Here is a 14,092-nt window from a genome sequence, read left to right as displayed (position 1 = left end):
TAATTATAATCAAAAGTACCAAACTAAAGCTGGCCATAGACGCAACGATCCGATCGTACGAATCGTGGATTCGTACGATTTTTGGACCGTGTGTGGAGAGTCCCGATATTTTTCGTCCGGCGGAGATCGGACGTTTGGTCGATTGGACAGGTTAGAAAATTTCTGTCATCTGCCGATAATATCTCTGCATGTATTGCCGATTGTACGATTTTCAGTGGGAGACTGTTACCAGCTTTGTCAGACATAACTATTGTACGATTGCTGTCAGGGGCAGAACATCGGCTCATCTGTTCTTTAACTACTTTATTTGATCGGAATGGCAAGACTTTGATCTGAATGGTTAGTGGAGGGTCGGGAGATGGGAAAGTCCGATCATACGTTGATGCGTTTGATCGGATCTTTGTGTCTATGGCCAGCTTAAGTCAGGAGAACAGTCCAGTCAGATTGCGAGGGAGAGGGGTTAGTGAAGGGTAGCGTAATTGTTTTAGAAATCGTAAAATAATTGATTATATTTAGAAAACATCTTTTGTTTATTAAATTAAGCCTACATTTAATTTTGTTTTTGTGATAGTTCCCCCTTTAAAGTATATGGGGGGTGGGTGGAGAAAATTGGTTAAAAAAAAACGAAAGAATTTAAAACCAAACTTCTTTTACCAGCACATAAGCAACCTTTTTTATTTCATAGACCTAGATGAGTAATTCACTAATGCTAGATTTTTTTAATTGGCCTTGGGTGGATTTCATGAAAAATCTTCCAAAAACTATTGTGTCTGAAAACTACAATGAACTGCTTGTTCTACAGGCCCAAGCTGAAATTCTACAGAGGTTCCAGAAGACACTAGATACATCCAATCCATTGAAACAAGATCAGGTGTTGGAGGTAAGAGACTGGATCAGATTGTGCCTTGCTTTTTACCCCCTTTCAATTTGAATTTGTCATATATAATTACAATTTAAATAGCAGAGGATATCTTACATTTTTATCTCTTTTAGGAATTAGCTCACAGTTACTTGTCATCCAGTTCTGATCGAACAATAAACTCACTCGATGATCCACAGAATCTGCAGCGCCCCTTTGGAATTTGGTATAACAACACTTTATTTTGTAATAAGCAGCTTATGATAAAAGTAACTTTATGTGATTGTAGTATTTAGGCACAGTTTCAATTGGCCAATTGCATGTATACACAACACCTATGCAACTTTAGAACTTAAGGAAAAATGCCGACCAAAGGTGCGGCTAATAGAGACTGCATTGCAGTTGGCAGCGATGTTGGGGCACGCGCATTCGCATAATGAGCGCATGCCACAGCTTGTTCATTATGCGCATGCGTGTTGGGGGTAAAAGTCGTTTAGGGAACTCCCAGTTCAAGCAGCCATGTTGGCGCATGCGCATAATGAGCGCATGCCACAGCTTGTTTATTATGCGCATGTGTGTGACATCAGAAGCTTATTAAGCACATGCACATGCGCTCTGCACAACAGGGCCGTATCCTAGCGTTGGTGGGGCCAATTTTAATAAAATTACTCCAACCAGAGTGGGGGCTGTATTGGCCTGCGCCTTTGGTGGGGGGGAAATAGTTTTGGGCAATATGTGCCCTTTAAAGGCAGCTCTTAAAATTGATACAGTAGTTTCTAATATTCCACAGATGCTGGTGAGAAATGTAGCAAATTGTAACAGCCCAGAATCTGCACCTGCTACTCAGCAGCCAGACTGAAACACCAGAGACAAAAAACCTTACATTTTGGTAAAACACTAAAACTGGAATGCAATTGAAAAAAGTCTTTATTTCTGTTGAACAACCTGAAAACAACTAAACTGAAAAAAGTGTTCGAAAGGTGACCCAACACATTTGAGAATCACAGTCTCCCTTTGTCAGCTTAAAAAAAAAAAAATCATGTGTATCTGTTTAAATAACTAAGAAACATGTGCAACTATAAAAATAATAATAATAAAATATATTGTTGTGTGTTATATATTTATTACTCGAGTGAAAAAAATGAACAATGTTATCATATGATAAAAGTTTTCATCATGCCATGTAATTTGTTGAAATTTATGTCATATAAGAAATAACGCGCCTCTATTTTACAGTGTATTATACGTTACTTTGGTAATTCCAGGACCTATATAAAAAGTGCTCAACCTGCAGCCTCATGATTCCTTAAATTTTGCAATAAGCAGTACACCATTCCTTCTATTTTTTTCTTTGTTCTTCAGGAAAAAGGAATCAAACTCTCTGTCTACATCCCCCCAACCTACCAGTAGTGCCTCAAGTATTAAAGAGCATCTGCAAAGGTGGGTTTACTGCATATTTACTGTTAATCTATAGGAATAGTGTTGGAAGATTGCTTGATTGAAGGTTTAAGTGTAAGAAACTGTTGCGATTCTCTTGAATTTCTCATTTTGTAAAAGCTATATTTTACCCTGTTACATTGTTTTGTAGCAGTAGTTGTCATGAAAGTCCACCCACCTCCTCTGTCACTGAAGCAATCAGAAGTGAAAGTAACACGGGGGAAAGCATTGCTGAGGAACTTGCAACACCGGGGAATGAGAGTTTACAAGAAAATAGCATCTCAACCATACACGAAAAAGGTAAAGTAATATTTTGATCAGTGGGCATAAAATGGATATATTTATTTCTATATAAATCAGTTGTATAAGTGTTACTATCTTTCCACCGATGTTTAAAAAATTACTTTGTAATAATTCATTGTGGCAGAGGCTGTATTGTGATTTCCATAGTTTTCAGTTTGATTCCCGATGCCTGCTGGGTAATGTACGGTCTTAGTCTTCAGCAAGGGTATATGTATTTCAAATAATCTTACGGGCCGATTCATGAAGCTCGAGTGAAGGATTCGAATTAAAAAAACTTCGAATTTCGAAGTGTTTTTTGGGCTACTTCGACCATCGAATGGGTTACTTCGACCTACGACTACGAATCGAACGATTCGAACTAAAAATCGTTTGACTATTCGACCATTCGATAGTCTAAGTACTGCCTCTTTAAGAAAAACTTCGACCCCCTACTTCGGCAGCTAAAAGCTACCGAAGTCAATGTTAGCCTATGGGGAAGGTCCCCATAGGCTTGCCTGATATTTTTTGATCGAAGGATATTCCTTCGATCGTTGTATTAAAATCCTTCGAAACGTTCGATTCGAAGGATTTAATCGTTTGAACGAAGGAATAATCCTTCGATCGCAGGATTTGCGCTAAATCGTTCGACTTCGATATTCGAAGTCGAACGATTTTAGTTCCTAGTCGAATATCGAGGGTTAATTAACCCTCGATATTCGACCCTTCATACATCTGCCCCTTAGGGTCTGGTATTTGTTAGAATCTATACTTTGTCAGAGGAATTTTGCATCTCTTGAAGTATGAGATTGTATATATTATCCTGACTACACAGAGTCTTATGAAAGTTCAGACTTACCATGATGGCAATGGAGAATTTCTAGAATAAACTTACAATATCCCTTAAATATTTTTTGGAAGAAACAAATAAATTCTACTACAAGTTTTAATCTTTTTAAAGAACTGTGACCGACCGCAAATGCATCTTTAACCATCTTGGGCAAATTGTTTTTCCTCAGATTCACAGTCCACAGTCTCTGTTAATGAAGAAGGCATGGAAGAACAATCATTCCGCTCTTTGCTGCCATCAGAGGCTCATCGCCGAGGAAGCCTAGAAAGACAGCGCAGCCAGAGGCATGAATCTGATGAGGAGAGCACCCCTGAGAAGGTAAACAATAAAGGTCAGATTTATTTAAGGGTCGAAGTCTGAATTCTAATTTCGAATTTTATTTTTTTGGTCAAAACTCTCAAAATCGAATTGTGAATTATTCAAACTCGATTTTAATTTTGATATTTATCGTACTCAAATTTGAGTATTCGCCACCTTAAACCTGCCAAATTGCTGTATAAGTCAATGGGAGAGGTCCAGGGATCAATTTGGTGATGTTTGCAGCCTTCCTGATCGAGTTTTTTTTCTAGAGAAAAAAAAAACAGAATCAAGTTTTTTTTATTCGATTCGAGTTTTAACGAGTTTAAAAAATTTAAATTTAATTATACATTTCGGTTTTAAAAAAAAAACTTGCTTGAATTCGAAATTCGACCCTTGACAAATGTGCCTCCCAATATTGGAAGAGAGTTTTGTAAATTTTAGCATGTTCTTTTATCCAGTGCATGACCCGTGATTGCTGCTTTCATTACAGGAGCTAAGTGGCCCTTTTGCAAGTGGACAGGACAGTTTTTGGAAATTCACTTTGGAGATGGTGCGTCAGTACATGCAGGAAGGAGAAATGCGCTCAGCACACCAGTCTGCTCTTCTTCGTCTGCGTCAAAAAGCCCTCAAAGATAAAACTAAGGCAGAGCTTGCCTGGCTGGAACACCTAAAGAGGTACTAAAAGGTTTACGGTTAAATGTATTTGTTATCACTTGGGATGAGACACTTTACAATGGGCAAAATGCTTAACTGGGCTCAAGTCTAAAAATGAAACTGTGAAAAATGCAGTTGAAATGAATAGCTGTCTGTCCCTTGGTTGTGACCCTTGAAGAGTCAGTGCATCTTTTCTATTAAGCAACATGCATCTGCTACATTGTTTAAAGAATCTAAACCAGCAGTGCAAAGAATAGAGGGGGCAACCAAACAGTGCTTTCAATTGTAACTCTATCTTTTTTTATACACCTTTTATGAATAACTGAATATTTTTTTATTATTGTATATTGGAAAGTCTCTCTTTTTTTGTGGGAAAAAAATTGTGAATATCCCCATTAAAGGGGTGGTTCACCTTTAAATTAACTTTTTAAGGGCAGAGACACTCGGCCAGATTCGGGGAGATTAGTCGCCCGGTGACAAATCTCCTCTTCTTCAGGGCGGCTTATCCCCCCAAACTGCTTTCCCGACGGCTAGAATGAAAATCACCGGCGGCATGGCACGCTGAGCCTTACTGACGGCTAGAATGAAAATTGCCAGTGGGATGGCACTTGGAGCACCTCGTTTTCCGAAGTCGCCTGAAACTCGGAAAAAGAAGCGCTCCGAGTGCCATCCCGCCAGCGATTTTCATTCTAGTCGGCGGGAAGGCAGTTCGGGGAGATTAGTTGCCCTGAAGAAGAGGAGATATGTCGCTGGGCAACTAAATCTGCTCGAATCTGCCTGTGTGTCTCTGCCCTTAGTATATTATAGAATGGCTAATTCTAAGCAACATTTCAATTGGCCTTATTATTATTTATTTTTTATCGTTTTTTTTTTTATTATTTGCCTTTTTATGCTGACTCCTTCCAACTTTCAAATAGGAGTCACTGACTCCATCTAAAAACAAATGCTCTGTAAGGCTACAAATATATTGTTATTGCTACTTTTTATTACCCATCTTTCTATTCAGGCCTCTCCTATTCATATTCCAGTCTCTTATTCAAATCAATGCATGGTTGCTAGGGTATTGTGGACCCTAGCAATCAGATTGGTGAAATTGCAAAAATGGAGAGCTGCTGAATAAAAAGCTAAATAACTCAAAACAATGAAAACATTTAAAACCAATTGTCTCAGAATATCACTCTCTACATCATACTAAAAGTTCATTTAAATGTTAACAACCCCTTGATTCACTAGAGTTGATAAAATAGTTCAGAATGTGTTTTATAACTAATCTTGCCTTTTTTCATCAGGAGGTTGCGTGATAAAGGAGAGGATGATAAAATGCCTCCTTTGAGGAAGCGCCAGCGTGGTCTGTTGCTAAGGCTACAACAGGAGCAGGTATATTTGAAAAATGCGAAATTTATTTCAGGATTACAAAAAAAAGACTTGTTCTTTTCTGACACGGTTTTATTTTGCATCTAGGCTGAAATTAAGCGTCTCCAAGAAGCAAACAAAGCAGCTCGTAGAGAGAGACAGCTTATCCTTAAACAGCAAGAGGAAATCCAGCGCATTCAGAACAGCACTTTGAGACTGCAGGAAAAGCTTAAATCTGCAGAGAACGTGGTAAGAATCTTCATATTTACAATTCCATAAGCTAACAGCATTGGAAAATGAAATGCTCTAAAACAAAAATATATTTCCATTGCATATCTTTTCATATATCTTATTCCATTGAAACTGTTCCTATTATAAAACAAACTTTAGTGAATGTTAAATAAATCTTTTTTAAAACTAGTCATTTTTTTGTTAATATGTATTTGCAATCTCTTTCCTTTTTTGTGAGCTGCTGACAAGGGTACACCCTTGCCAAAAATTACTTCTTTTTCAAATTAAATTGAAATAAGATTCAAACCTGGATTAAGTAATTGAGTAGACTGAAAGTATAACAATCATTGTAACCTAACGTGGTGGTAAATAAACTTTGTAGTACAGTACAGGGATGCTTGTAGTCTTGGTAAACCTTGTATGAACATCACAAGGCAACAGTAAGTACAACACTTACATAAAAGTTGCTACTAGTCAGGCAAGGAGTATTTCACCTTGGAGATATAAATTTCAATGGACAACAGAAACAAGAATAAGCCAGGAGGTACCACAATACATAGTCAACAAATCATACTTTGCATGAAGGTGAGAAAATGACATGTTAAAGCTTATTCAAGTAGAAAGGGTAAGCATAAACTTGCTGATACATTCTAGTTTTCAGTTTTTCTTTATGAAATGACATCAAATATACAATGTTGCAATTTCTGCATTAGGATTTTTATGCGTGCAATAACAGAAGTCCTGAATGTCAATATAGGTATAATAGAAGGTGTCAAAAGAGTTTATGGGGCTGTGGTTGGATATAACCTCTTTATTAGCAAAATATATGTTGTTTCTATTAAATTGTTCTATATGAGGTGCCAGTTGTGTGCAGGGATCATTTTGGTCTTTTGTGAATGGTTAAGAGCACCTTGCAATAAATTTGGAAGCGCACAGCATTTTGGATGCCATTGATTGATTTTTTTTTTTTCTGTGTTGTGAAGGAGCATCCCAGTGAACTGGAAATCCAGCCAAGTTCTGCATCCAGCCATGTTGCCTCTGATGCAGATAGTCGCAGCCCATCACCTGTATCTGTATCTGGAAGTGAGACGAGCAGCATTATGCAGAAACTACGCAAGATGCATAGTCACATGGATGCCAAGTAACTAGTCTTCTAACTCCTCCTTATCTTTTATGTCCTTCTAAATATTGGATTGGTTTGGTGGTTTTCCATAGTTCTTTATACAGAGGCCTGATATGGAACATATATACACCCTCTTGTATGCATAAACTACTTTCTAAAACAAATTAACCACTGCCTCTCACTAAAATCTATGATTAGGTATACAGTGTCTTGCAAAAGTCTTCACCCCCAATGTTTTCATGTTTTGTTGCCTCACATTCTGGAATTAAAATGGATTGTTTGAGAGTTTGCACCATTTCATTTACAGAACATGCCTACAACAAGATGTTTTTTTATTGTGAAGAAAACAACAAATAGGACAAAATAAAAGAAATCTTCAGCGTGCATAACTGTTCACGCCCCATAAAGTCAGTACTTTGTAGAGCCGCCTTTTGCAGCAATTACAGCTGCAAGTCAATTTGGATAAGTCTCTACGAGCTTGCCACATCTTGCCACTGGGATTTTTGCCCATTCCTCAAGGCAAAACTGCTCCAGCTCCTTCATGTTGGCTAGTTTTCGCTTGTGAACAGCAATCTTCAAGTCTGACCGCAGATTCTCAATTGGATTGAGGTCTGGACTTTGACTAGGCCATTTCAACACATTTAAATGTTTTCCTTTAAACTACTTGAGTGTTGTTTTAGCAGTATGCTTCGGGTCCTGCTGGAAGGTGAACCTCTGTCCCAGTCTCAGATCACAGGCAGCTCAAGAATATTCCTGTATTCAGCACTATCCATCTTTCCCTCGACTCGGACCAGTTTCCCAGTCCCTGCTGCTAAAAAACATCCCGACAGCATGATGCTGCCACCACCATGTTTCACTGTGGCAATGGTGTGCTTGGCGTGATGGGATGTGTTGGGTTTGGCCAGACATAGTATTTTCCTGACCAAAAAGTTAAATTTTAGTCTCATCTGACCAGAGCACCTTCCTCCATACATTTGGGGAATTACCCACATGCCTTTTGGCAAACTGAAAAAGTGCCTTCTTATTTTTAACTAAAAGTAATGCCTTTTTCTGGCCACTCTTTCATAAAGCCCAGCTCATGGAGTGTACGGCTTATTGTGGTCCTATGGACAGATACTCCAGTCTCTGCTGTGGAACTCTGCAACTCCTTCAGGGTTACCTATGGTCTCTGTGCTGCCTCTCGGATTAATGCCCTCCTTGCCCGGTATGTGAGTTTTGGTGGGCGGCCCTCTATTGGCAGGTTTGTTGTGGTACCATGTCAGAAAAGTGTGTTTATACTGACAGATCAGGAGACACTTAGATTGCACACATGGGGACTTCATTTCACCAATTATGTGACTATTGAAGGTAATTGGTTGCACTAGGATTTTTTAGGGGCTTCATGGCAAAGGGGGTGAATACATATGCACATGCCAATTTCCGTTTTTGTTTTTTTTTTAAATTCTTTCTTTATATATATTTTTCTCATTTCACTTCACCAACTTAGACTATTTTATGCAGATCCATCACATAAAATAAGAGTAAAAAACACTTAAATTACAGGTTGGAATGTAACAAAATAGGTAAAAAGCCAAGGGGGTGAATACTTTTGCAAGGCAGTGTATATCATGTCCATTCTGCCACTTAATTGTTTTTGTTTTTTTTATTTCAATAAATTTTGGTTTGTTTTTAAAAGGCCACTTGAATTTTAGCTCTGTCTTATGCATATGCTCTCTGCAGTTCTAAATATGAAATGCTTTATGAAAAGCTATATCCAGCCTTTCAGCCTATACACTTGTAGGTTCTAGTACTTCTATGTTTAGCTTACTACATTTGCTGTCTCCATTAATGCTTTGCTGCTTGTCCTCCCATGTACCTTCTTCCCTTTAGGCCATCATTGCAAATTTCTCATTCAAATGCACATCTTTTCTTCATCCTCCAGGACCTCTGCTGTAGTCATTTTCTTCACAGGCTCTTCCTTTCTATTGCTCTCACTCTCTCTCATCTCCGTGGTAAACTCTCGCTCCTTCTCTTGTAGAGACATCTGCCCTGTTCACTGCTTCTTCTCTGTCTTTACGCCCCAGCACTGGGCCTCTCTCAGTGTGTGTTTTCCCAAACTTCACCCCAAATTCCAGCTCTATATCTGCCGCCAACTGCTCAGGTAACAGCACTACTCCCTCTACTCCCTGCATTTTGTGGGGGGATGTGGGCAGCTGCTGCAATTATTACAAATCCTGGGGTGTGCATTTGGGGGGCTAGTGAAGGTAGAGCATGCGGATGTTGTGTTTCACTTCCTTTCCTCTGCTTGCTCTTCCCTCATCCCTTCCTACCCCAGGCTATTTTGCCACATTGGGCAAGTTCTTACCTTTTAACTTTTCTTCAGATTCTTAACTAAAAGGGAGCAACAGCTGGTACAGAGAAGGTTACATGCCCAGGAATTACTGGAGTGGAAACAGAGACTGGACGAGGAGGAACTTGAAATTAGGCATATAGAGAAGCAAGCATTAGCTGCATGGGATAACCAGAAAACCAACAAAAGAAGTATCTTGGATGCCAGAGACAAAGTGGTAGAAGGTACAGCTGTAAATGCATATAATACATTGTATAGTGTCTCTACTGGACCCTTACTACAAAAGAAATCAGTAACTGCCTGAAATAAGTACATTTATATATTTGAAATACAATGGCCATATTCAGTGTTCACCTCTTTGATCTACAGAAAAGAATGAAAAAGAAGGCTCTTCAGTCCCATCCAGTCCTTCAGTGCAAACAAACACCTCTGGGAGCCTCCCGCCAGAGTATGTAGCCTCTGAGCTCAGCGAGGCAGCCATCAGTGAGAAAATCCTGGAACAGACTGAGGAGCACAGCAGCATCTCCGAGGAACTGCTCCCATTGTCACATAGCAAAGGGGTAATAAGGCTCAATGTTTCATAACATTTCCACAAAGAGAAACGGTTTCGTTTAATACTTATTTTTGTGAAGAGCAAAAGCTGCATTCGAATTTTACGCAAGATTTAAATGCAAATTATCATTTGCATATATTTATTTTTTTTTTTGATTGTGCTCTTTATCTGTGTAGGAATAATGGAACTTGGTAGCCTGGTTTTTGAAATATGTAGGGAAAATTGAGATGCTTATTTTTTGCTTATCTTTTAATAAAGATTATTACTTTTTTGCATTTTTATGGCCTTTGTAGAATCCTTGTGTGCCTGGATGCCCCCCTTCTTTTCTCCTACCAGTAATTGTAAGAAGCCATGTCCCAAATGCTAACCTTATGGTTGGCTGTCGGTGTATGCAAAGGCAGGCAAGAGCATGTATATAACTTATGTCTGTACAGAGGACAGTAATACAGCATTAGCTGCATCATGGGCCATAGACTTGTAAAGGTTATCAATCCCTGCTTTATTTTTTTTAAGTAGGACTGTAAAAACAGACCCTTATGACCGATTAAATGTTGAATGCAAAAGAAAATTATTTTCCACTATGTTCTGAAGAAAGTATCCCATTGAATGTTATACCTAAAAAAACCCTTCTGTAATTTTGGTCAGTTCATAACATCATTGTACTCTATGCTTTGTGGAACCTGTATGCAAGAATTTTTTCTGATTTCTTTGCTGTAGTGTATTTGCTTTATGGAAATTGTCTGTATTTCAGAGCAGTGCTGCAAATTAACCTTCTGAGCAGGTGTGTTAATGTATTCATATGTTTGTTACACCATTTTTGTGTAGCATCAAAACATTTTAAATGCCACATCCCTTTATTTTAAATGCCACACCCCTTTTTATTAAATGCGCACCTTTTAACACAATTTTATCTGTATCTGTTAAAAGCTTGTGGAAAAGGGAACCTATAAGTTTCATTAATCTGTCATTTGTCTGCTTTTTGCAAGATAAGTGTACCTTTCATTCTTGGGTTCTCCGATTTACCATAACCAGTCACCATATGCTAAAGAAATCTTCATTATTCAGTGATGTTACAACATTAATTTGTTTTGCAGTCTCTACTTCAAAGCAACAAATCTCTAAGGGGCGGAGAATCAAGCAAGGATAGTGTTGTTGGGCAGCAAACGCATACCCCACTGAGACCACACCACTCATCTCATACATGGTCTGAAGAATCATTGTCCATAACACATTCAGGTAAGCTATTGCTCAACTACAATTTACTTCTGTGTGGGCAGTTGGCCCGAAATAATGGAACAATACAAAGGAGGCCATATGGGGCTATGGCTGCCTGTACAATATCTCTCAGTTCAGCCCATGGGCAGATCCAGTGTCAGACTAGACACCAGGATACTAGGAAAAATCCCAGTGGGCCCAGCCATTTACTTTATATTGTCAATACCATGGCCTGTCCTCATTTCAAGAAAGAGGAGAAATGGAGGGAAGGGTAAATGATAGTATGTAACCAGAAGAGATTAATAATAAAGACGATTGTTCAAATGTTATAGCTCGCATTATAGATTTAAATAATCCAAAAGGTCTTGTCTTGTTAAAACTACATGTCTTGATTTTAACTCCAGAGACCACATCTGATCAGAGTGATATTGAAGGTCGTATTCGAGCACTGAAGGATCAGTTGAAAAAACGCAAGTCAGTAGTGGATAGTTTGAAAAGAGAACAGAAAAAAAGGCAAAAAGAAAGGCTTCGAGCACAGGAAGCCATTCTACTTCAGCAACTGAAGGTTAGCAGGTTCCATATCTTATACAATGAATGAAAGTTTGTATTCTGCATTACTAAAAGTATTTGAATCTATTGATTTTAGCGATAAAAAGGTTATGTGACTTGTATTGGTGTGGGGGGCTTTGGTCAAGTACAACAATGTACTGTAAGGTAGCACTATTATATATTTCTTCCCTTGTATTTTCTGCAGTCGTATGATGAGTATATCCTAAAGACACAAGCTGAACTCAGTGAAGAACATGGAACAGCATCTGCTCCAAAAAATGCTTTGGCTTCAACTGGGACAAACCTTACAAAATCAGACTTAACTTCCAGGTACATAGCATAGTAATTTCTGCTATTTCCATTGTAAGGCTGTATTAATTAATCGGTTCTTTTACACATTTTGTGCCAGAATAAAATATTTAGTTTTTTTTTAACCAGGTTTGTTGATACACCTACATATAAGACGGTGAGCGTGAATGAGAAGCAAGTGGACTTCACTACTGATGGTATGAATAATCCTAGACTGATTCTTTGAAGTTAGATCTTTTTTAGGAATTACAAGTGCATAGGTTGTTCAGTACTGTTTATTTTGTCCTGTTATCTTACTTGCAGGAAGTGTTAGCCAAGAAATCTCCTCTGCCAGCAATAACGAGGTTTCAAAAAAGACTACATTGGAGCACTCATCTGTTACTGTCTCTTCTAAAGATAATGAAAGTTCTACCATCCAACCCCGTCCATTGTCTCCTCCATTAAGGGATCGCTCACTTACGGCAACTCCTGACAGTCCAGCGTCCAGTATCCACTCAGAGATCCCGGAAGAGATGCTAGAAAGTCACTTGTCTGAATCACCTCTTCCTGCTGCTTTAAACCTTAACCTGAGGAGCCCAACACCAGAAGAAAAAGTGTACCTTAGTAGAGATCACTCCTATTCTGATGATTTTGAGGCTTCTGCTCCTTTTAGGCATTCAGTATCTGAAACTCCTCGTGAGGAGCTGGAGGTGTCCTACGCAACTACTCCTGGTAGAGAACTTCCCAGTGATCATGAGGAGGAGCATAGTGAATCCAGGTCAGCAAGTCCACATGTTGTAGAGTCCTCGACTATAAACCCACCTTCGCATGATCTCTTGATCTCCAGTGAAATTACTGATCCTCTTGCTCAACTTTGTTTGGGAGACAGGGTTTTGGTGAGTGGAGTTCAACCTGGTACATTACGTTTCAAAGGGACAACTCTCTTTGCAGAAGGTCTGTGGGCAGGCATAGAGCTTGATATGCCAGAAGGCAATAATGATGGATCTCATGGAGGTTCACGCTATTTTAACTGCAAACACCAGTATGGTATATTTGCCCCTCCACACAAAATCACTTTTTTATCACAGGGAAAGCAAATTCAACTTCATAAAGAAGAATACTTCTTAAGTGGTGAAGCGTCTCTTGACCATAAAAATGAGACTGATGTTGGTCTAGCTGAGCCAAAATCTGAACAGAATGCAACACTGGAAGTTACAGAGCATCTTATTGAATCTCAAGATAAAACCGATCAAAATCTGTTTCTTAGCGGTGATTTTAACCTTGACATAACTACAGAAACCCCTTCTGTCAAGGAGGAAGAGAAAGAGCCCAACACACCTCTTGTAGACTTGTTAATCAAAGATGAAAATGAGCCAGATGCCTTAAAGGAGCAAGCACCCAATCTTAACATACTTTCAGAAAGTCTTATGCAGTATTGCCTGAAGGATACAATTAGCTACATCCAAAATTTACGCAAACAACGGGAAGAAAAGATTCAGCAAAGCAACCAAGAGCTACATAATTCTCCCACCACCAGCAGCCTTTACCTTAATAACAAAGAAGCACCAAATGATGATATACATCCACAATTGGTGAGTCTATAATCCAAAAGAAGAATTAATAATGTTTTAGGAAGTCTAGACTATGGTGGATTTATAGCAATAAACTAAGAAGGGGATAGTTAGGTTTTGACATTCCAGCTGTCCTAGGACCGGCAGGGTGCACTGGAAGTTGTAGCTGTGTATTAAACTATAGTTATTCCCTGGTTTAAATAAATTAATTACATCAGCACCCAACATATTATAATTACAATACTACAATACTAAAAGACCATCTAATGGATGGTAAAGTTTTTTTTTTTTGTTTTTTTCAATGTACAAATACAGTTGTACATCAGTAACCTTTAACAGCAAATATTGCCTATGATATTTAGTTTTGTATGTAATAAAATGCACACTAATTCTGATGGGTAAGAAGAGGGGGCATGGAACAAGGTATACTATATAATAAAAAAAGGGCAGCTGTTTATACTGTGAACTAAAATAAGCGTGTGCACTTTGGCTTGGCATATG

At 38.6% G+C, this 14,092-nt stretch overlaps 1 protein-coding gene across 3 annotated transcripts in view; it reads left to right on the top strand.

Moving 5' to 3' along the window:
* Positions 1–14,092, top strand: part of cep350.L (centrosomal protein 350kDa L homeolog) — a 54,589-nt gene that overhangs the window by 34,166 nt on the left and 6,331 nt on the right. Inside the window, exons 18-34 of one of the 3 annotated variants that reach the window (XM_041590520.1) lie at positions 803–880; positions 994–1,085; positions 2,222–2,299; positions 2,451–2,596; positions 3,595–3,743; positions 4,216–4,400; positions 5,669–5,756; positions 5,841–5,981; positions 6,947–7,104; positions 9,104–9,226; positions 9,449–9,639; positions 9,785–9,975; positions 11,063–11,204; positions 11,588–11,748; positions 11,938–12,062; positions 12,171–12,238; positions 12,345–13,612. In XM_041590520.1, the coding sequence (XP_041446454.1) occupies positions 803–880; positions 994–1,085; positions 2,222–2,299; positions 2,451–2,596; positions 3,595–3,743; positions 4,216–4,400; positions 5,669–5,756; positions 5,841–5,981; positions 6,947–7,104; positions 9,104–9,226; positions 9,449–9,639; positions 9,785–9,975; positions 11,063–11,204; positions 11,588–11,748; positions 11,938–12,062; positions 12,171–12,238; positions 12,345–13,612 (3,384 nt within the window). Of the gene's footprint in view, positions 1–802; positions 881–993; positions 1,086–2,221; positions 2,300–2,447; positions 2,597–3,594; positions 3,744–4,215; positions 4,401–5,668; positions 5,757–5,840; positions 5,982–6,946; positions 7,105–9,103; positions 9,227–9,448; positions 9,640–9,784; positions 9,976–11,062; positions 11,205–11,587; positions 11,749–11,937; positions 12,063–12,170; positions 12,239–12,344; positions 13,613–14,092 lie in introns of all 3 variants that reach the window. The other 2 variants (XM_041590519.1, XM_018258517.2) reach the window with 2 other exon arrangements.

The sequence above is a fragment of the Xenopus laevis genome, chromosome 4L (assembly GCF_017654675.1).
Source record: "Xenopus laevis strain J_2021 chromosome 4L, Xenopus_laevis_v10.1, whole genome shotgun sequence".
Classification (NCBI taxonomy): Eukaryota; Metazoa; Chordata; class Amphibia; order Anura; family Pipidae; genus Xenopus; species Xenopus laevis.
This window is presented reverse-complemented; position numbering and strand designations above follow the sequence as displayed.